This window comes from Phacochoerus africanus, chromosome 2 (assembly GCF_016906955.1).
Source record: "Phacochoerus africanus isolate WHEZ1 chromosome 2, ROS_Pafr_v1, whole genome shotgun sequence".
Classification (NCBI taxonomy): Eukaryota; Metazoa; Chordata; class Mammalia; order Artiodactyla; family Suidae; genus Phacochoerus; species Phacochoerus africanus.
In genome coordinates, this window is record NC_062545.1 from 12,108,295 (window position 1) to 12,132,710 (window position 24,416).

A 24,416-nucleotide genomic window follows, 5' to 3' on the forward strand; every position below is an offset into this window, starting at 1 on the left:
GGTCTCAGATGCAGCTTGGATCTAGCGTGGCTGTGGCTGTGGCGTAGGCCAGCAGCTGTAGCTCTGACTGGACCCCTAGCCTGGGAACATTCATGTGCTGCGAGTGCGGCCATGAAAAGACAAAAGACAAAAAAAAAGTTTCTGCACAGCAAAGGAAACCCTAAACAAAATGAAAAGTCAACCCACAGAATGGGAGAAAATATTTGCAAATGAAGCCACTGACAAGGGATTAATCTCCAAAATTTATAAACACCTTCTGCAGCTCAATACCAAAAAAACAAACGCCATCAAAAAATGGGCCAGAAGATCTAAACACATAATTCTCTTAAGATGACTTATAGATGGCCAAAAAACACATGAAAAGATGTTCAACATCACTAATTATTAGAGAAATACAAACTAAAACTACTATAAGGTACCACCTTACACCAGCAAGAAGGGCCATCATCAAAAAGTCTACAAACAATAAATGCTGGCGAGGGAGGGGAGAAAAGGGAACCCTCTTGCACTGCTGGTGGGAATACAAACTGGTGCAACCACTATGGAAAGCAGTATGGAGATTCCTCAAAAAACTAAAAATGGAATTACCATTTGATCCAGCAATCCCACTCCTGGGCTTCTATCCAGAGAAAACCATGACATGAAAAGATACAAGTATCCCAATGTTCACTGCAGCACTATATACAATAGCCAAGGCATGGAAGCAACCTAAATGTCCATGGACAGAGGACTGGACAAAGAAAATGTGGTACATATATACACAATGGAATATTACTCAGCCATAAGAAGGAATGAAATAATGGCATCTGCAGCAACATGGATGGACCTAAAAATTATCATGCTAAGTGAAGTTAGACAATGAAACACAAATATCATATGCTATCACTTATATGTGGAATCTAGCAAAAGGATACAATGAACTTTTTGGCAGAACAGAAACTGACTCACAGACTTTGAAAAACTCATGGTTACCACAGGAGACAGGTTGGGGTGGGGGGAGGGATGGGCTAGGGGTTTGGGATGGAAATGTTGTAAAACTGGGTTGTGATGATAGTTGTACAACTACAAATACAATAAAATTCATTGAGTTCAAATAAAAAATTCTAAAAATTAAAAGAAGAAAAAAGTACATATGAGAGTTACAACCAGCCAAGATGGAGTAAGCGACTGTACCCTCTCTTTCCCACTGATTCAAGTAAACACTACAGACTAAATATAAAAAGTAACTACCAGAGGATTCTGAAAGAGAACACCAAGCCTACTGGAGTCACACCTGAACAATGCACTTACATCAAGAGGGAGCCCTGTGTGGGTCTTACAGTGAACTTTGCAGGGTCTTCTCTTTCTGTTATCTCCTGGCTTTGATTCCAAAGCTAGTGTTATCAAATGGTATAGCCAATACCAGAAGCAAAAATAAGGGGAAACCCTCTTTGTCCAGCAGAAGACTAGGTAAAAGGACTTTTCCCATGCTACTGGGGAGGTGGCGCTAGGAGAAAAAACAAACCAGCCCCCCTTTTCTTCCCTAACCCTGCCAGGAGTTAAAAAAAAGCCACTGTTAACAGCCCAGTACCAAAAACACCAAGGAAAAAGCCACAGAGACCTGACTTTGTGGCCAGAGAACAGGGAAAAGGATGCTCTGGGATCTGGAGAATACAGGAACCCCAGAGAAAGCTAGAGCTCTGAGGAGCCCCTAATTCTGTGCATCAACTAACTTTAAGTCCTGGGCTCATCCTAAAATTGTGCCTTTTGAAATAGACCCAAAGAAGTCCCACAAAGGCTTTGGGAACTAATATCTATGTAAACCGCTACTTAATACCTAAGCAACAACTGAGTGGCACATGTGCTGGGCACACTTAAACAACAAAAGAAATTCTTTGAAAACTGAACCAACACTGGAGTTCCCATCATGGCTCAGTGGTTACCAAACATTAGCATCCATGAGGACACAGGTTCAATCCCTGGCCTTGCTCAGAGGGTTGGGGATCTGGCGTTGCCGTGAGCTGTGGTGTAGATCTCAGATGAGGCTCGGATCCCACACTGCTGTGCCTGTGGTGTAGGCCAGTGGCTACAGTTCTGATTTGGACCCCTAGCCTGGGAACCTCCACATGCCACAGGTGCGGCTCTAAAAGACAAAGACACCAAAAAAATACATAAATAAATAACAACCCAAATTGAACCGACATTGAAACCACACAAAAAAGGGAAAATAAAACTTACATCTGAACCAAACCAAGTTGAATGCCTGCTAAACCAAAATGAACACTCTTCAAAGGATTTTCATGAAGTTCTACAATACGATATTGAAAATGTCCAGTATACAAGCCAAATTTACTTGACATCCCAACACACACACACACCCTCTCTCTCTCTCTCTCACTGTGCCTCCACCCCCCCCCCAAATCTGTCCACACTGATGGATGGAAAAAATAATCAAAAGATGCCAACCCCAAGATGACGCTGATGTTGGATTATCAGGTAAGTACTCAATCATTCTAAATGAGGTAAAGAAGATAATTCTTGAAATAAATGCAAAGATAAAACTTTTTAGGGGATGATGAGAAACTACAAAGTAGAACCAAAGGAAAATTTTAGAACTGAAATATACAGTTTCTTTATAGCTATATATAAGAGCTGTAAAATTTTACTGAGTCTTTACATATTTTAAGAAGCAAAAGGCCACAATCATGATTACTTTTATCAACATTTTATATGGCAGTTTAAAGAAATGTCCAGGAAGAGAGATCTAGTAAGACATGAAATACAAAGCTAACCTGATACACTATTAATGCAGAAGGTAGGAAAGGTCTAATGTGTTACATGACAAATATAAAATGTTTGTAATAATTAAAAAATTCAGAAAAATGCCTGTAACAACTGAATATAATTTATTAGGCACTGACAATATTCTTAAAACTAAAAAGAAAAATGTCCTAGCACATATTTCTTTTTCTATTTCATGTCATGCCTTCCACCTGGGAATGAATGGTCCTTTTCTTCAAATCATAACTTATCTACTAGATGAAAATCTTCTCAAGGTAATTCTAGCCCAATTAAAGTACAACAGAACAAAGTAAAAAAATAATGAAGTACACTAACCAATCCTGGCTGAAATTTTTGTTCCTGCTGTATTTACATATTTACTATTGGTTCATGACACAAATTGTATTTTTTATTGTGGGTTGTAGTGAAAAAAAAAAAAAAAAAAAACTCGAGAGACCTTGCTCTAGTCTGCAGTCATAAGTAGAAGGTAATTTGAAATATAATCAAAGGAAAATAAAACATGACTAAGTTCCCTCTGGATATTTTCTGCTTGCCAAAGGCTGAAACTAAACTGTATTCTTTTTGTTTCTTTTTAAAAAGATTAGGAAATATCCAGAGACGAAAAAGAAATATAAAAGAGATATAAAACTCAGATTTTTTTCGTACTTATAAGAACAGGAGAGGGAGTAATTTTCTTATCTAAATCATACCCTGCCAACCAGAGGAGTCCGTCTGTCTGTATGTGTATACGTGTGCAGATAAGATACAGATCTGCCTCCTCCTGTGACTGTTATACACCCTGCTTATTACCTTCAGAGCAATCTAATCACAAGGTAAAACTGTTTTTCTCATAATTGCTTTCTGTTTAGTCTATTTATCTCTCCATTCACGCATCCACTTTAGAAAACACTGACACTATATATTATAAACCCTCAATGGTTATCAATTATCAGTCTTTTTCATATCTTCCGCAATGCATAAAACAGTTCTTGCACATATAAGTTGTATAAAAATAAGCTGAATTCGCTTTGATAAATTAGCTTACTAGGCTCCAAAGGTAATCAGATAACCAAATACAAGGTAGAAAAACAAATTTATCCAGTTTCTTCATATCTAAATTCCCTTGAGTGCAACAGATCTATTCTGCTCAAAGGAGGGGAAGGCCAAAGCCAGAGTGATGACACACATTTTTTCCCCTTCCCCCAAACTTACTTTTAATAACCTTTGCAACCCAGTAGCTATAATCCAATGCCAATATTCATGGAAATAAAGAACTACCTCAAAGCAGCAGGACATCTCACTCTGAAATAATTTCCAATGTAATTTAGAATTAATGTACAATAGTCACCCCGTAAATTTGTTCTCAAATTTACTTAAGAGTTAATCATAAGCACTCACAATAATCTCCCTCAGATCAATACAGTTTCATCATCAAGGTAAAACCAACTAAAAACAAAGAACTGGGAAATATGAAGCCAAATTCAACTGATGCACAGGTTAAAGCTAAGTGGTGACTTAAATCTACATTCACCGTTAGCTGCTGCATATACACGATATACCAAGCTCTTCAGCAGACAAAAGATAACATGAAGACCTTCACCTCAACTGACTAACAACTGACAGACGTGAAGGGGAGCCAAAGACACACCGATATTATAGCGTAGTAGAGTCTCAGCATTCTGAGATTCACCACTGTCACTCTGACAATTCGCTAATGATCCCAAGGTCTCTAAAGTGTAACCACAGGTAATTTCATGGAGACACTAATTTGAAATGTGTATATTTAAAAACTGGTGTATGGGGAAACAATTTACTTAACCATTAGTGACTGAACATCTTTTATTTTTCTCCCCTCATGTTCCCATGTGCGTTTAACAGGGAATAACATACCAAAGTGGTATTTAAAAAGTGGGAGATCCTGGGAATTCCCACTGTGGCTCAGTAGGTTAAGGACCCAACATAGTCCCCATAAAGGATGTGGGTTTCATCCCTGGCCTCACTCAGTGGGTTAAGGATTCAACATTGCTGCAAGCTGCGGTGTAGGTCACAGATGCAGCTAGGATATCTTGTTGCCGTGGCTGTGGTGCAGGCCGGAACTGCAGCTCCAATTCAACCCCTAGCCTGGGAACCCCATATACTGTGCGTGTGGCCATAAAAAGAGGAAAGAAAAAGTATATAAACCGTGGATCCATGAAGACCTTAACACGACCTCAAGGCAATAAGAACACAGGGCATGATTTAGCGCCAAAATAAAAAATGTTACTGAGGGAAGCATTCAGACAAATGACATGTAATTAGAAACAACAAATAGAAGTGAAATGGACTGATTAGAAAGAGAGCATTCATGTCACAGCTGTGATTTTGCTTCTATACTATTTACACATGTAGCAGGCTCATCAATAAATCTCTCTTGACAAACAGTAATTATCAAAAAGGATTGGAAAGTAGCTATTTCTTAATGACAATGCATTAAAATCTCAATAGGCTCCTGTGTCTTCCTACTAGAGAATCACTGAGTACCAAAAAGACACCAAGATGGGAATATACAGTGCATAGCTTTGTATATAGTAATCTTGACAACATTTGTGAAAATGCTAACCTTCACAGCATATTGTGTATATAAGCATATTTATATTTTTTTATTTATATATTTATAAATAACTGATTAACAAAATAGTCCTATAAAAAGCCTTAAATCTGCAGTTAGGAAATCTGCACAGTTGAAGGAAAAGGTAATCTGAGAGATTTTCCAAAGTACAAAGCAATTCATTTTTATTTTTATTTTTTTGCTTTTTAGGGCTGCACTCGAGGCATATGGAGGTTCCCAGGCTAGGGGTCTAATCAGAGCTATAGCTGCCAGCCTACACCACAGCCACAGCAAAGCCATATCCGAGCCGCATCTGCAACCTACACCACAGCTCATGACAATGCCGGATCCTTAACCCATTGATCGAGGCCAGGGATCAAACCGACAACTTCATGATTCCTAGTCAGATTCGTTTCTGCTGTATCACGACAGGAACTCCCAAAGTACAAAGCAATTCAAATGAAACAGTTGTTTAAAGACACTAATCAAGCAAAAATTAATCCAGTAATCCAAAACAAATGTAGTTATGGAAGTCCCTGGTGGCACAGGTTCAATGCCTGACCTGGGAATTTCTGCATGCCATAGACATAGCCAAAAACAAAAAAAAAAAGACAAATGAAAAAAATGTAGTCCTATTGTATCAACTAGAGAACAGAGAATAATACACTAAGAGCCAGTTAAAAACTATAGCAAACCTAGGAGGAAGTAATGAGGACACGGACTAAAGTATTTGTCTAAGAATAAAAAGAAACAGGAGGATGCAAAATTTGTTTTTAAAAATAATTCACTGGATTTCATGACTGAAAAGACACAAAAAAAGAGAGACACCTAAGAAAAATTCCAGTTTGCAGGTCTGCACGTTTGGGAACATAATTTTTCTACTGACATAAAGGGGATGTCTAAGAGCAAGATTGTAGTAGACAAGTTTAGATTGGAGTGATTAACCATACCATTTCATGAGCACATGCACATGATACCCAGATGATCTGGGACTGAATCCCAGAAGGGAAAAGCAAAAACAGTCTTCCCTGAAGAGATAAAGAGATGAAGAGATGAAGAATAAATTCTGAAGACTAAACAGAGAGTAAGTGGACCAAAGCCTATCAGGTCTATGGATAAAATCATTTCAAAAATAAAGCCTAAAAAAAGAGCAGTACAACAAAGAAAGATAGTATTACTTTTCATCTCTATGACATTGTTAACTATTGAGCACTATCATACATGCTGTATTGCTTTCACCTTCAGAATGGCTCAATAAGATTAGTGTTTACTATTTGAATTTTACAGATCTATAAACTGAGGGTAAGTGACCTAAGTAAATTCAAACTGTTATTAAGCTACATAACTATGTCTCGAACCCAGTTCTTCTGGCTACCTAACACTCAGTTTACAAAAACAAAGTCTACCAGGTAGCATCCAACTAAATATACACAACTGAGTCACTGAGTAAGGTGGTAGATAATTATGCAAAAATACCACGTAATAGCATGAACCTAACTAATAACCAAGAAGATGTAAAGACAATAGATTATGATGCTTACATGTCTACTAATCAAGTAACAGCTAAATAAGTTTCATATAAACATGAAATAAAAAGAGTAAGTTTTAGGAGCTTTCCAACCCTTTTTTTGTTTGTCTTTCTGCCTTTTCTAGGGCCACTCCCGCAGCATATGGATCTAGGCTAGGGATCTAATCAGAGATGTAGCCGCTGGCCTTCACCAGAGTCACAGCAAAGCAGGATCTGAGCCGCGTCTGCGACCTACACCACAGCTCACAGCAACGCAGGATCCTTAACCCACTGAGCAAGGCCAGGGAATCGAACCTGCAACCTCATGGTTCCTAGTCGGATTCGTTAACCACTGCGCCATGACAGGAACTCCAAGAGTCTTCCAACACTTAACAAGGAAGCTCACTTTCTCTAAAGGACGTAGTTCAAATACCATTAAAACAGACCAGCTCCATCTTTCTCCCCAAAGTTAACACACAAAGTGTTTTGGGTTTGAGGGGAATATTACAAAACTAATATGGTAATAGATGCTGACTGTGAAAAATTCCAAACATTGAAAACTCTCATTTACTGCTCCCTATTACCTACTAGTCTCTTAAGAAATGACCACTGCTAAAAGGCTGGTAGGTTACTTTTCAGAATTGTGTGGTTGTGGCGGGGGGGGGGGGGTGATGTAAATGTGTACATGTACATACATGGCACACAGACTTTAAATACAATCTGGCGCAAAATTATACTCATAATGACTATTTAAAATTCTTTTAAAGGCCTTGCTGGATTTAATAAAACACTGAAATTCTTATAAATTACGACCAATGATACTGGTCCAAAATGCATTATAGTTTATATTTTATTACTGTCTGCTGTCAACTGTTTTGTTCTACAGCAGAACTGCACAACACTGTCAATCAACTATATACCTTAATACAAAAAAAAATTTTTTTTAAGTTTTGTTCAACTATTTCTCCAATCTGGAAAATACATTAAATATAATCTAGCACTTGCTTTTTCTCTTTTTGTCTTTTAAGGGACACACTTGTGGCATATGGAGGTCCTCAGGCTAGCGGTCGAATCAGAGCTGTAGCCTCCAGTCTACATCACAGCCACAGCAATGCAGGATGCAAGCAAGCTGTGTCTGTGACCTACAACACAGCTCATGGCAACGCCAGATCCTTAACCCACTGAGCGAAGCCAGGGACCAAACCTGCATCCTCACAGATACTAGTCAGATCCGTTTGTGCTGAGCCATGACAGGAACTCCAATCTAGCACTTTCTTTATAGCTCATATTCTCCAAAACTTTTTTTTTTTCTTTTATGGCCACAACCATGGCATAGGAAAGTTCCTGGGCCAGGGACTGAATCCAAGCTGCAGCAACACTGGATCCTTTTAACCCACTGAACCAGGCCAGAGATCAAACCCGAGCCTCCCCAGCAACCCGAGCTGCGGCAGTCAGATTCTTAACCTACTGAGCTACAGTGGCTACTTCAAAAAATTACTTTCCTTCGTATACTTTTTCTCTAAAAAACTAAGAATATTAGAACTAGCATTCTTTAGCTTTCCAAGTGCCTTACAATTATTATTTTATAATTTTACATATTCAAACCAACTTTTTTGAGTATTTAAAATTTTATTTAAGACAACTTTTTTTTTTTTGGTTCTCTTCTAGGGTCGCACCCACGGCATATGGAGGTTCCCAGCTAAGGGTCTGATCCGAGCTGGAGCCACCGGCCTACGCCAGAGCCACAGCAACGCGGGATCCGAGCCTCGTCCTCGACCTACACCACAGCTCACAGCAACGCCAGATCCTTAACCCACTGAGCAAGGCCAGGGATCAAACCCGCAACCTCATGGTTCCTAGTTGGATTCGTTAACCACTGAGCCACAAGAGGAACTCCTAAGCCAATTTTTAATGCTTCAAAAACCAGCCAGTAGTTTAAATATTTAAACCAATTCTGAGAGGTAATCAGAGAAGGGATTATCATCCCTATTTTTTATTTTATTTTTGCCTTTTAGGGCTGCACTTGAGGCATATGGAAGTTCCCAGGTTAGAGGTCAAATTGGAGCTGCAGGTGCCAGCCTACACCATAGCCACAGGCATAGTCACAGCAAGGCCAGATCCAAACCATGTCTATGACCTACACCACAGCTCACAGCAATGCTGGATCCTTATCTTACTCAGCACGGCCAGGCATCAAACCCACATCCTCATGGATACTAGTCGGGTTCATTACTGCTGAGCCACAATGGAAATTCCTCATTACCCCTATTTTTAAAATGAGTAAACTGAAGCTAAGAAAACTTAATTTGAAAATTTACTCATTGGGGCTAATATTTAAGTGATCCTAAAAGTTACCTTGTCTAATCACATTTTATAAATGGTAAAACAACTATCTCCTTTCTTTCCAATTATAATTTAGCACATCTTACTTTGAAAGCAACCATATTAATTTCGTAGCCTTGTCTTGCTTTAAAATATCTGTGCCAGGAGCTTTCTAAACAGTAGCCTGTGAAAAATCTAAAGAAAACAGTTACAAAGTAGCCACTACTATTAAAATGAAAACAACACACCAAGGATACAGCTTTATAGAGCAGTTGTACTCCTCCTACAAAGACGGTACAAGATATGATACTTGAAGGCTGTTGTGACTTTTCTGCAGAGGGCTGAGTTGCTAGAAAACTGCTGGCTAAGTGGGTGTTACTGCACACAACACTTCCCTGCCAAGAAATGCATGTCTTCCTAAATCACCCTATTTTATGAGCAGGAAAGCAGCAGTACAATAGTCTACTCCTCATCCTGGTCTAGAGGTAGCATAAAGTGACAATAATTTACTAAGAATCACAAATTCCCACTCCTCTTCCACCTACAACGCACATAAATAAACACTACCAAAAACTCAATCACACTGAAAAAGTAAAAACAATGAGTGAAGACACAGAAAGCAGAAATTTCTTCTAATTTGGCGGCTAACTGTGTGCCTCTGATAAAGTGTGATTCTTAACTTTCATTATCTTTGGCTCTTGATACTTTATCTGCAAAATGTGTCTGTTAAATGATATATTATCATAAATCTTTCAGGTCTAAAATTTATTTGTGAAAATCCACTTTAAGCATTAACCAGGAAGTAAACAAGGAACCCAATCATAGAACCTAAAGCTACAAATGTATAACACGACTATAATGGTTTTCTAACCCCATTCTAAAATCAAAGAGAACAGAAATTATTCTCCATGGGAGAAAACAAAATGTGTAAATATAAACACATACATATATAAAAACAACACTTCATTTAAATTTTCCCTGGGATTCCCAACAACCCACCTGCATTTAATTTCAGTTCTTTCCTATGTCTTTTGTAATATTAAAATCTAAAAAAAATATGAATTTTACCTCCTAAATTTAGAATAATTAATCTAGTAAGTGAAATGACCAAAATGAGAAAGAATAATTCATTTGCAACCTATTAGTTGGAATTTCTCAAATAGATATGAGTTCTATTTCTAATAATATAGTCCTTAAATTCACAATTCCATGTCCACAATAAATTGGTTATTATACACAGAGTTAAAGAATTATGTAACTAAGAGAAGCTAATGAAACATTCAATGATATGAGTAGACTCAATGTTAAGGAATTCTAATAACATTTCATTCAATAAAACTTAAGTCCTTAATTTTATTCACTGACCATTCAATTTACTAAATTTTATTTTTTTATTTAATGATTTTTATTTTTTCCATTATAGTTGGTTTACATCAATTTACTAAATTTTAACTGCATATAAGAACATCTGGTTGTATAAGCAGAATTCTAAAATCAAGCAAATTCCAAACAGAGATGCTTTAAAATATCCTTATATTCACACATACAATGAGACAAAGGGTCAAGCCTTATCTTAAAAAAAAAAAAAGAGAGAGAGAGAGAAAGAAGTGAGCAAGATAAAAGATTCTACAAGATGTGACCATAAGCCTTTTTCTCCTCTCTCTCTACATAATTTCCCTACACAACTATACCCGCTCCCAAAACTCAGTCTCTAGCCTGTTCTTTCCAAGTACCTGACCTATATCTAGCTGGTTATCTCCAGACACTAAATCTTTAAGATATACAGAGCTCCTTCTACTGGATTCAACAGACTGGTAACAGTGCCTTTGGGTGGTTGAGATATGGGTGATTTCAATCCTCCTTCCATACGCTTTCATTCTAGGCGAAAAAAATGAGCCCCCATTCAGACAAGATAGGGAGCGTTCAGGGTGGTATGGCTGTAGACCATGCTCTCATTCAAACCAACCTGTTATATTTCTCAAGTTTGTTGTTCCTCCCAGTGATTGGTACGGTAACATTTTATCTACCTGTCACTTAGCCAAAGCCCCAGCATCACTCTCTTCCTTATATTCAGGTCCTTATCATTAAATTTATTCTGTATTCATCTAGCCGTCTTCCATCACTACTGTAGTTGAGTAACACCTCCTCTACACTAATTTAATCTTGCTTCCCCCACTCTCCTCCCTCCATTGCCCTGCCCTGTCCCATGAAGATATTGATCTAAAACACATATTTAAAGCTTGTGCTTTTATTTAAAACTCTTCAGAACCTCCATTTCCTTCTGATTAAAAACGCGGTCTTGTGCATAGTATGAAAGATTTTTCATCAGAAGATCCTTGCCTAATCCTTCTTTCAGAACTCCTTCTAAGCCCATCCCCTATCCAAAGTTGCCATTTCCTTGAAAAGGGTTTTTATCCTTTACTTTACACAATGTTTCCTCCTCATACTCTGAACAACACGACATACACAGAATATATACATACTATACACTCCCACATCACTACTCTTTGTATCCTAGTAGTCATATCACATTACTTTCTTTCCCATTCTTTGTGGTAATCCATTCCCAACCCCACTCATTATTAACATGAGCTGAGGAAAAGGATGGAGATGTCTAATTAAACACTCTGCAGAACACACTGCCTGAGAGATAGCCAATAGATAGAAAGAACAGAGCTCAAAGGACCAGTTGTTACTTTCTAGCATTCTTTCTGACTACTATCTGCTATCACATTAGAATTTTCAGGGGCTATTACTGAATTCTAGCAATTTGAGAACTGTACTGTACTGTATGTATGCAGAATGAAAAAACTTGTCTGACAAGCTTAAAGGACTAGTAAAACATAGGAAGCGCTCAGAGTTCCCCAGTGGTCTAGTGGTTAAGGATTCAGTCTTGTCACTGCTGTGGCTCAAGTTGGATTCCTGGCCAGGGAACTTCTGCACGCCATGCATGGCCAAAAATAAACAAACAAAACAAAAAATAAAGGAAGCGCCCATAGAGTTGTTTGGAATCATTCATTGTTACAGCTCTAGGAGGCCTGCCATATTTCATTCCTTTGGTTCCCAAATGAATCAAAGTACTAACTGGGAAATTTTGTGCTAGAAATGATGTGCCCGGCTCTTGCTAACTCCTTTAGGACATTAATCCTTTTCAGTTAAAGTGGTCACAACCCTTGTTCCGGTAATTGGTACCAAAGCAGAGACAGGCCTCTATAACAGGTTCTGAGTTCTCTGATAGACTGGAAATAAGAATTTGGAAAATTTTGCCCAACAGGAATTACTGTAAAAATAAAAATCACTTTTCTTAGTGTTAAAAAAAAGCCAAATGTGTTACTAATCCTTGCAAAAGCAGTCACTCATATCTCAATAAAGCACTAAAAAAAAGAGGCACTTACTGGTTTATTAAATGCTTATAGAAAAACTACTAAAAGAAGTCATTTCAGCAACAAATATACAACATGGTAAAAACTCATTTTGAAGACTTTTATTCAAAGGTGTTGATATTTAACCAGGCACAAAATAGATAACCTGCATAGAGTTTCTGAGCTTTTATTAAGTAAATGAATATTAGCATTATCAGAAGACTTTTTCCCTATTTCAAGAAAACCCCACAAGCAACTACTCTCACAATGGTTTTCAACTTTGGACAATACTTTAAGAATCATTCTCATTTATTCACGAAAGCATTAAAGAAAGAAAAACTGAGTTACTGTTACATATATTCCTGAATAGTATTTTTTTTAAGATTCTATAATACATGTGTACTTATCACTAAATGAGGTCTGGGTTCTGTGTCCAATTAATGATGGTTTTTTTCCTCCTCTCCCTTTAGTGAGATAGTGCAGCTACAAAAGAAAAGTATCATGAACGGGAGGTGGGAAGAAATGAGCCAAGCTTTTAAAAGTTTGCCCCCTTTGGTGCATCTTTTATCAAGTTTTCAAGCAAGAATGCTCACTCCGCAATTAATACGAAAGAAACTTTTAGTTGGTTAAATGTCACTAAATCGGAAAAACAAGAAACATACATTTCCAGCACACACCCACACACACTAAAACTGAATGTAAGTTCCAGGAGGACAGAGTTTCTTGGTTTGTTTTTTTTTTTTTTCCCCCAGTCTGTTTAGTACACTGTTAAATCCCTAAGGGTCTAGAATAGTGTCTGCACATCTGCATTTAGTGGTAGTGTTCAAAAAACATCTTGAATAAATATTCTCACCAAGGCAGCTTTTAAAGTTACTTTGTTTCTGTTTCTGATGCTAAAATAAGGCTTATACTCCTATAAAGAATATATCTTCCTGGCAATTATAATTGTTTTGCAAGTAGCAGGCAATTAAACAAGTTCTCAGGTTTCAGAGTGCAGCAGCACCATTATGAGTAGGGCCCACAGCCTATTTTTGCAGGCCCTCAAGACAAGAATGGTTTTACATTTTAAAAGAATTGTGAAAAACCAACATAATTATGCAAAAGAGACCTTAAGTGACCCACAAAACCTAATATTTACCATCTGGCCCTCTACTGAAAGTCTACTAACCCTTGTGAATGAAGATTTCATTCAAAAGATTTCACTTAAAAGTTTTTTGAATATGTACTTTCACCTATGAATTGAATCTGCACTAACCAACATATCTTTCACCTAAGACCTTTTCCATATCTAAACTTCTAAATTATGGCTTATGTGATTTGAAAAATGTTAAGGAAATGGTTTTGGGTTTGTTTTTTTTTTCACCAGAGCATAAGTGGTTATAATACTGAAGCTAATGCAAAGGAGGATTAAAGATAATTTATTGTTTAATGTTTTACATATTTAAAAAAATCACAAAAATGGATGGAGGAAAAAACAAAATAAATACAAACAGGAAAAAAAGCCAAATTATAGTCAAAGGAATAGCAAAGCTACATTAAGGGGGGAAAAAAATAACCAATCAATGTTTGAACACAACACTTTGACTATATACCCACGGGCGAAACAAAAAATGAACTAAAACAAATATTAAATTCTAGCTAATAGGTTTATTTTCACAGACATATGGTTTAGCAGTTCTGAAACTACTTTCTGTGTATTGCAGGATTGCTCAAAAATATGAGGAAATACACTGGATAGCAGGATCTAGTTTTCTCACTGTCTGAGAAAGGGACTGCAGATTTGGAAAGGGGAATGGCGAAAATGAACCCTGCAGTGTTAGACTGTCATTGGAGACATCAGGATGAATTCCTGGTTTCTTAGATAGGCAGACGGATTAAAATAAAAAAAAAATTGCGTATACATACATCTGGGCATGTGCATACATATATATACAACTTCTAGCTCAATCTGTTAACAGATAACCACCAGAAGAAACTACAGTTCCTTGGAGAAATGGCTGATTGCAGGGTTGGGGTGGGAATACCTTATTATACAAGAAAGTGAGTACAGTACTCAAAGGAGGAGGAGTACAGGTAGGCATGAAGGAGTTCTGACATCAAAAGACCCCAATGAATTAAAAAGAACACTTGAGTTCATACTGATAGGCATAAATACATAAATGGGGAGAAGAAAAAGCTCTTGCAGAATGCCAATAATAAAGAAAGAAACAAAGAAAATCACCATCTGACAACCACCGTCTTAGGACTGATTCGGGCAAGAACTAACTATATGCTGGGGGGGAAAAAAAACAGTGAAAGTCTAATGAGTAACAAGCTATTTGCATAATTTCAAAAATATCTTCCCATAAAATGCTTGTTACAAAGTGAAAAACAGTAATTTTACAACAGAAAAAACTCTGCAGGAAAAAAGTCAACATCCCTAGGAATGGGACAAAGAGACATCACGTGCTTCCTGAGGACACAATATCACTTCTGGACTATTCCTGCCAAAAACGCATAACGTGAAAACTAACCATGCAGCAACAGCAAGAGCAGACAAATCCATACTGAGGGAATTCTATAAATAACTGGCCTATTCTCATCAATCATCAAAGGTCATAAAAGACAAAGTAATAACCAACTTCTCCAGATTAAAGGCCACTAGAGAGACAAGACACATGAACATAAGTGTGATGCAGGCTCCACTCTTTCTATTCAGGACATTACTTGTATAATTACTGAAATCTGAACAAGGTCTGCAGACAATTGCATTATGTCAATATTAATTTCCTGATTTTGATAACTGTACTATGGCTATATGAGAGAATATCCTTGTTTTTAGAAAATAGTTATATTTAGAAGTAAAAGCCATCCTTTATTGAAATTGGCTCTCCAAATATTCAGAACAAAAAGTTTACATGTGGTCATGTATATGTAAAGAGAGGAAGAGAATAAGAAAGCAAATATGATTAAATAATTAGAGCAATCAGGATGAAGTGTACAGAAAAGTTCTTTATCATTCTTGCAACTTTTCTATAAATCTGATATTGTAAAAATAAAGTTTAAAAAGTGGGAAAAATATTTAATTTCTATGTGGACATCACGCTAGCAAAAAGAATTGTGAAAAACTGTGTGATGGTTCTCAACACAGAGTGTAAAAAACACCATCTAAACCAAGAACTGAGATGCAGGTCCTTCCAGCCTTAGCTCTCATACTTACAAAGCTGCGTTTTCTCAGGAAAATCACAATGGTAGGCCTCAGTTTCCTTGTCTATAAAATAAGGATAGTATCCTGCTTTTCTCTCAAGTTTATCCTAAAGAGCCACTGAAACTTGATAATGGTTGGGGAAAAGAAGGGCAGAGTATGAAATATTATGTACTATAAAGTGCCTCACTTTTTAACAATGTTCAGTAAATAAAAAGTACTTCAAAATTACACAAGCCAGACCTTTTTTTCACTATAGCAAGCAGCTGTTTTTTGGAAACTAAACATTTGCTATGTGTTTTGGTTTGGAAAATTTTTTAACTTGTTCAATATTCTTTTTCATTTCGATAAATTCAAGTATCTACATCTTTTTTATCATAAAACTTTATAGTATCAAAGATGTTACTAAAGTAAAGAAAACCATTAACTAGGGCTTTGGCAACCTTTTTTTTTTTTTAAAGATATAGATGACATACAACATCATATTGGTTCCAGGAGCACTAGTCAACCTTTTAGATACTGTGACCCCAAATAAAAACACCATTGTATCATTTCCCAGGTTTCCAAGATCATAAAATACATGATCCAAACTCTTCATCCCTCACTCATAAGCTACTCAAACGAGCCCCAAAGAATTAAATCAAATTCAGAAAATAAGTGTTTATAGAAAAGAAACACAGATACCAAATTTTTTCAAGTATTTAGGGAAAAGTTTGTTTTAAAAATAAAAATACTTGTTAATTTATCACACCACATTCATAAAGCTTTGGTCACCACTTAAAAGTATTTTGTAATCATTTGCACGTGGAGACCAATATCTAACTGAAAAACGGAAACATTCCCAAAACTACATTCGATAAAAATAGTTATGCTTCCAAAATGCCAAAAGAAATTTAATACCATGACATGCAATGTGGTGCAAAATAAAACAATGTGGCTCATCTTATTCCCACTGTTAAAAACGTAAGGTCCCTCGGAGTCAGGAATACCTGCTCTGCTCTGCAGCCAAGTCACTGCACAACAACGCTGATGAGCTTTACAAGAACATAAGCTCCAAAAGGGTATGCTTTCTGCTTGTCTTGTTACAACTGCATCCAGCAGATAGAAAAATGTCTGGTACATGGTAAACATTCCTTAGGTACTGGTTAAATGAATGAAAAAAATGAATGAATGGAATCCTGGATTTTTCAAGTTAACCAATAAATTATACTAAGTTGTAGAATCATTTTAAAAACAAATTTGGGGAGTTCCCGGCTTGGCGCAGCGGAAAGGTATCCGACTAAAAGCCATGAGGTTGTGGGTTCGATTCCTGACCCCGCTCAGTGGGTTAAGGATCCCGCACTGCAGTGAGCTGTGGTGTAGTGGTATAGGTTGCAGACGTGGCTCGAATCTGGTGTTGCTGTGGCTGTGGTGTAGGCCAGCAGCAACAGCTCCAATTAGACCCCTAACCTGGGAACTTCCATATGCCAAAAAAAAAAAAGAAAAGAAAAAAATTGCCATAATTAACTTAATGGCCATAAACTACCTTCTAAAAACATGAACAAATGATCTATACTGTCCATTCTGACTAAATGCAGTAATGTCAACATTCCTAACCTATTTTCCGACCTACAGTAGATATAACATATTTACATATCCTTCCTTGAGCTTAAAATATAGTGTATCGAAAACTGGCAAGCAGAATTAGAAAGATGAAATAAATGCATAAAATCAAAAGCAGAAAGACAAAATGCATCATGTTTACCACCAAACTTGAGATAGAACCAACTCAGTCAAGAAATCTGAGGCTATAGAAACATTTCTCACCAGCATTTATTTCTACCAAAATCTGCTCCTCTATAATTAGAAAATCAAAACTTTGATTTACTGTTATCTATCTCCATTACTGTAGCATATCTGTCAATGGTCTATTGTCATCTTATAGTTTGAAGAACTTCCTCAAAATATAAGACGTATTTTATTTTCAACCATCAAATTCAGAGACTGGTAACATTTATTTTACAAAAAGTTACATGGAGCAGAATGTAAGTAAATGCGACAAGGGTTTAGATATGATTTATGCTCACTACTAAGCCCAACTTTTTTTTCACTTAACCTATTTTTTTGAAGAAATTTAACTTATTCCCTACATGCTCTCCTTAAAATTACTAATATATTTTCAGTGACAAACTGTATTTTACTTCCCAAGTACTTCCCATGCAGTTAAGACATCATTTCACTACCAATTTAAACCTAATTATTTTCCAAAGCGCCTGCCTTATGTGGGTTGTAATTATCTTACTATGCTTCTTGTGTCCATGCTGCTGGAAAAGCAGTCTGTAACAAGCAGGAGTAGAGGCACAATCCTGAGAGAGAGGAGCAGAGAAAGATGTTGAGAAAACAAAACCAGATAAAATGAGCTCATGTAAGAGTTCAGGAGCTCAGCCAGTGTTCAAGGTCAAGGTTGATTACATTCTCTCATACCATTATTAGTTAGAAGTTGTCCAGTAACAGCAAAACTGGCCCTAGAAAGACACATTCCACGTACAAGTAGCAGTATCAGCACTAATTCTAAGCCAACTACATGTCTAAAAAAAGGCACAAATGATCATAAAATATGACTATTTAGAAGACTAGGGAATACAGATGTCCCCCAAATGTCAACAGAAATTACTGTAACAAACTCAATGCTAGACTAGAATAAAGTGATTGAACTATATATATCTCATCAATTTCAATGTTGCCAAAAAATTTTATATTTAATCTTGAAAGATTAAGACTAAAACACTTTCAAATCATGCGGAGTCCCCAAAATCATTATTATCGATCTCAATTATCCCTGTATTCTAAATTTTTTTTTTTTGGTCTTTTTGCCATTTCTTGGGCCGCTCCCATGGCATATCCCAGCAACATGGGATCCGAGCCACGTCTGCAACCTACACCACAGCTCATGGCAACGCCAGATCCTTAACCCACTGAGCAAGGCCAGGGATCAAACCCGAAACCTCATGGTTCCTAGTCAGATTCGTTAACCACTGAGCCACGACAGGAACTCCTAAATTTTTTGAATACTGGTTAAAAAAACTTTTACCATATGTTGTCTTAAAATGAAAAACAATAAAGCAAATATGATTTGAAAATAGCATAACATAAAACTTATGATGAATTTAATCTAACTGAAACTTTCAATGGAACAGCCCCCTCCCCACTCTCCCCTTTTAGTAAGAAGTGAAAAACCATAAACAGAGTTTTGATTTAAAATTTCCCATCTAAATTCCTATACGCCTACAGTGTCACAAAATGACCTTCAAAGTAATGCTTATACTTTAATTAGTAAGTCTTCACAATATTAATTTTATATTTAGTCAAAGAATCCTCCAGCTAATACAGAAGCTAAAAACAATCTCAAATTAGTCACTTATTTCGCAAAGAAGAAAATCTTAGGTCCAGAAATGTTAACTGCTTTGCCCCAGATCATTTAGCTACCTAGTATATCATCCATCTTTACTGAGCATATACTATGTACTAAGGCACTAGTTATATATCAAGGATATGAAGCAATGAAGACGTGGTCACTGTCTTCATGGAACTTACAATCTGGTGGGAAAGGCTAATACTCATTATTTAAAATTGTAGGAATCACTAGAAGGAAAAGCACAGAGTGTTTTAAGACAGTTTATCAGGGGATCTAACTCAGAGATTCTCAACCAGAGTGATTTTTGCCCCCCAAGGGCATTTGGTAGTATCTGGAGACATTTCTGTTTGTCAATAGCGGCATCTCTAGTGGGTAGAGGCCAGGGGTGCTGCTAAACATCCTGCAACACACAGGACAGTTCTCCACGGCAAATAATTATCCATCCCAAAATATCAATAATGTCTAGGATGAGAAACCCTGATCTAAACCATGAAGGGCAAGGATGGGCTAGACAAGGCTTCCTTCCTTTAGAACACTAGGATTGCTGTATCTTTAAGGGATTTTCACAAGGCAGAAACAAAACATAGCCTAATTGTTACAATTAATCAAAACTCCCACTGGAAAGTTGAAACAGGAGAGAAAAAGGAGACAGATTTCCCTGATACAAAAAAGTGAAAGAAAAATGTTATGTTTTACAGCTGCTTTACATTTATTCCCTTTCCTGAACCACGAAAGAAAGCATAAAAACATTCACACACTTTTATTATTTGCACTACCTTTCCCACTAGTCTCTGCCAACCAATACCTACAAGATACAGCTAGAAAGATTATAAAAAGTCCTGTAGTTAGGCAAATGAACACTCTCAATATAAACTTGGAATAAAACAAATGGGATCTTACTTTTGATGTGAAAGACAAGGCACAAAAGAGGAAAAGGTACTGGATGTTAAAGTGACTCTGGAAATCTGCATCCTGAAAAGGTTTATAGCCAAAGGATCCCAAGGACAAAAAATGCTAAGAATTTAGATGGCCAAAGATGAGTAAAGAGTTTATGAACCAAAGTAATCCAAAAATTAAACTGCAGTAATTTTCCTGACGCATGGAGCGTAACAGATGCATAACAGATTCTTGAATTTTCTACGTATCATTTGAAAAGTTCCTATATTACTAAGGGCCCTCTCCAAATGAGTTATAATTTTAAAAGGAGAGGACCATGTATTGCTCTTCTCTTTCCCCTCTTTTCAAAGACAAAACCCCACCATAAAGACCTCCATACAGTGGCATTCTTAAGGACAGGGTACAGTTATGCAGATCACATAAAACTGCCGCATTCCAGCAATCAACTAGGGTCCTCAAGTCATGCACAGACACCAACACATCAACATCATATCCTTTCCACTGAGGTGAGAACTCCAAACCATCGTAACAAGTAAATGCCACCAGCTCTACGCAGCAACAAATCCAGTATCTTACAATGATAGTAATTCTAGAATTAACTCCTCAGACCAAGCACTGACCCTTAGGGACTCTTATACTCCCATCTGGACAAATTTGCTTTCATCATTTCAGAACTGACATTCATGGTTGTGGGATTAACTTTCATCATAATGATGATGCTTAACTGGAAATTCTAGTTTTCCCACAAAACTAGCATAGGGGGTACTTAAATATCAATTAAGTATCAATTTTTGAGCCTCAACACTCATGATAATTAAGGGGAATTTACCACATAAAGGATCCCTGACAGTGAATTTGAACATGGGGTGGTGAGGCCACAAAAACCCTTTGAGAAATGGTGTGGGGGGGGGGGGGGAGGCAGTACAGGCTATTCATGACTCATATCCTGCATAAGGCTACGAATTTTCAGATTGAAACTTATCCAGTTTGCAAATAAAAACCTATACTCTTAATTAAAATTTCTGGCACGTTCCTGTTTTCAAGCTAATGCTGGCTTGTTTGTTTTTTAGTCTTGAAAAATCTGAGAACCAGCAGGGCATAAAAGCTAAGTATTTCATATTTTAAACATTATGCTTAGAGCTAAATTGTGGTGCCTTATAAAGTAAATGGAATTTCCTGACAATACTTCAAATATACCTTTAAATTTGGCAGAGAAAATTTTGTTGGGCTCAGCCCAAGGACAGATGCCTTTAAAAGCCAAATTCACTGTAGGTAAACATTCCAAAACATCCTTTTCTCCTAATCATGTAACTCAGATTCCTTTTTTATTTTTGCACTTTGCAACACATGATTTAATGGAAAAATATTCTGAACTATTTCCTACTATGTACTTACTTGAGACAACAAGTTTTTACTACATCAGCAAACATTATAAAAAACTATCAGGATTATGTACTTTGTTTTTAAAACAAAAATAGTATATTCTTCCGAATCTTCTTCAAAATAGATTTCCCTTCCTTAATTCTGATTCTTTACTGCTACTATTTTTAAATCAACCCCATTTTCAAACATGGTGAAGTCTGAGCATATTAGTAAATAAAGGAGTTAAAAGATGTTTCAAGTTCTTCAAAATCCATGTGTGGAAATGAGGAGAGTGCTACATACACTAAAATGGGAATACTACTACAACTCTCAAGTTACTGTAAAAATTAGATGAGAAAAGAGGTGAAACATGAAGCTAGCCAGATATGTCAGGCCCCCATCCTTAAAGTCAATACTGAAATGAAAAACCGTAACATGTCTACTCCACTTGCCCAATTGTGACCAACCACAGAGTGCAAACCACTTGATTCTATCTCCCACATGGTGGGGAAGACTGGGAATGGAGGATACACACTGGGACCCTCCGCCCCCCACGAACGAGAGAGACACCAATCAAAAACAGGTAGGGTAAAAAAAATAACTAAGGAAATAGGATTTTCTTCACACTTAAAAAACAAAACAAAACACTTTAACATTCTATTAGTGCTGTAGCACTATATGTAGCAAATAAAAAGGCTACATAGAGCTGTGGGGTTTTTTTCCCCCCCTGAAGAGCTCTGAAACTATTAGCAATAAATTGGAACACAGTATCCCCACTTTTTATTCCAGACTTTAAAGGACGGAGGAAAAAACAACAACAAATAAAACCAAGAGCTTTTCAAAGTATTGTCTTGTTCAGATTATCACAGTAATTAAGTCTAGTACTTTAGAGTACTGTAGATTCGAACCAAATTTTACAATTTGACACAAATTATCAGCTATATATAAGTTGAAAGGAAAAGATTCCCATGTCCTTTGCTCTGATTTGTAAAAGGAAGCAATCAAAAAGAAAAGAAAATCCAGTATTCAAAAGACTGCTTGCTCTCATGGACCTGTACCACTGCCATCTACTCTACTACGGAGAGTCTAATTCACGTGATTTTTATCGAACTTTTAGCCTCTTTGCTAAGCTTCCCAAATGCCAGTTCTAGAGGGAAGGAAGGGGGGGAGACGGAGGAAAAAAAAACAAAACTGTAAGAGCTTTTTAAAGTATTGTCTTGTTCAGATTATCACAGTAGTAAGTCTGGTACTTTAAGAAGTGAACATTTAAGACTGTTAATTATACTACTGAACAGAATATTAGCACTTCCCTATCAAAAGTCCTTAAAATGTATGCGACCTTAGTTAACATCACATTAAAATGCTTTTATCTTAGGCACACCGGTAAGGACAACTCTGGGTTTTGTAGATATGTGCTTGCTATGCTTAATGTTTACATTACGGTGTATTCAAGTCAGAGTTTTAAAAAATTGTGATACAGTTTATCGAAACTTGTCTCCTTTCAGACGAGTAAATTCATTTGAACAGTGAAAACTGGACACCTGCAAGTTAAACATCTAGCCTTTTATCTGACTTGTGAATGAGCCCGTGGGAAATGCTTCCCCAGCATCTTCCTTCTCTGCATGCTTGCACAGCTCTCCCTGCCATGTGTGCCTTTCTGTCGTGACGATGAGGAGGAGTAAGAATAGGAGAAATTGCAGAATAACCAAAATACAAAATACCCTCGCCTCTCGATCACCCATCCGCTTAGCCTAGGTCCCTAGTTGGCAGGTTACCTAGCCAACGGTATCTCAGTTATATACAAACACTACGTGCAAAGTGACCACAAATCATCACCCCTGTAGGGGCTCTTCCAGCACTACCCCCAATCGGTGCCTGCCTTATTAATGACCCAGGGAAGGTCTGGGCCGCGAAGCCCGGCCTCCAGTTAAAATCCCGCAGGCCCAGGAAAGAGGTGGGCGGGCCAGGCCTCGGCGGAACTGACCCGGAGAGACCAGCCGGGAATCTCCGGGGGAGGGCCCAAGCGAGCCTTCCCTCCAGCCTCGCAGCCATACAGTAGGATGCTGGAGACACCGGAACCTCCCTCCTCCCCGGGGCGGCCCTCCCCCAGCCCTCCCCTCCCCGGAATTGGGGGAGGGGCGCCGGGGCAGAGAAACACCCCTCCCCCACGGACACAGCTAGGCCGCCACTCGCCCCACCCAGAAAAGCCCTGCGGGCCCGTGCCCACCCTCCCAGCGGCGGCCCCGTCCCGGGCGGGGGGGGGGGGGGAGGCTAGACTGCAATACCAACCTCGCTGTTGAAGGTTTTCACAGCCTCCATGTTGTCGGTGCAGAGGCCCGGAGCCCGGCGGCGGAAGAGGCGGCGGCCACTGCACTGGGTGGGGAGAGCGAGACGGGGGCGGCTGCGCGGCCGCGAGGAGGGGGCGCCGGCAGGAGACCGGACCGCTGCGACCCCGGGCAGGAGGGGAAGGGCAAGCACTGGCGGGGAAGGGTTCCCTCAGGGGCAGCGAGGCCCCGGCATGGCCGCTAGGGCGGGCGGAGCGCCGGTCCCGGGAACAGAGGCGCTGCCGGGGCGGGTCGGCAGCGGGCGGGGGAGGGGCTGGGCCGCGGCGCCTGCTCTTCTCCGCCCCGCTCGGTCTCGGGCCTCCACCCTCTAGCCGGGGTCCCCTACTCTCTCCACCCCCTTCTTCCTCTGCCTCCGACAGGCTCCTGTTTCACCTCCCCGCCGCTCGGGCCGCAGGAACCAGCAGCGCACCGCGAAGACGGAGGAGGAAGCGCTGGCAGCAGTGGCTGCGGCATCCAATATGGCGGACACGAGTCGGGCCGCGCAGCTTGGAGATCCGCGGCACCGGCCAGCGCGCCCCCTGGCGACTGCATCGCGCGGGCCCGGGCTGCCGCGCGGAACCATCGAGCGCGCGCGGGCCAGAGCGTCGCCGTCCGGAGGCCCGGCTCAGCTCGGCCCAGGACCACCCTCCCATCCCCGCCCCCGCGCTTCACCCCCTACCCACGCGGGCCCGCAGAGGGAGCGAGTGCCGCTGCCCT

The 24,416-nt window shown here is 38.8% G+C and overlaps 1 protein-coding gene across 1 annotated transcript in view; it reads right to left on the bottom strand.

Moving 5' to 3' along the window:
• SCAF8 (SR-related CTD associated factor 8) overlaps nucleotides 1–23,864 on the bottom strand; it is an 81,215-nt gene extending 57,351 nt beyond the window's left edge. Inside the window, 3 exon segments of the mRNA XM_047769865.1 lie at nucleotides 18,004–18,042; nucleotides 18,044–18,067; nucleotides 23,665–23,864. Coding sequence (XP_047625821.1) covers nucleotides 18,004–18,042; nucleotides 18,044–18,067; nucleotides 23,665–23,694 — 93 coding nt within the window. The 5' untranslated portion in view covers nucleotides 23,695–23,864.
• Between the last annotated feature and the right edge of the window lie 552 nt (nucleotides 23,865–24,416).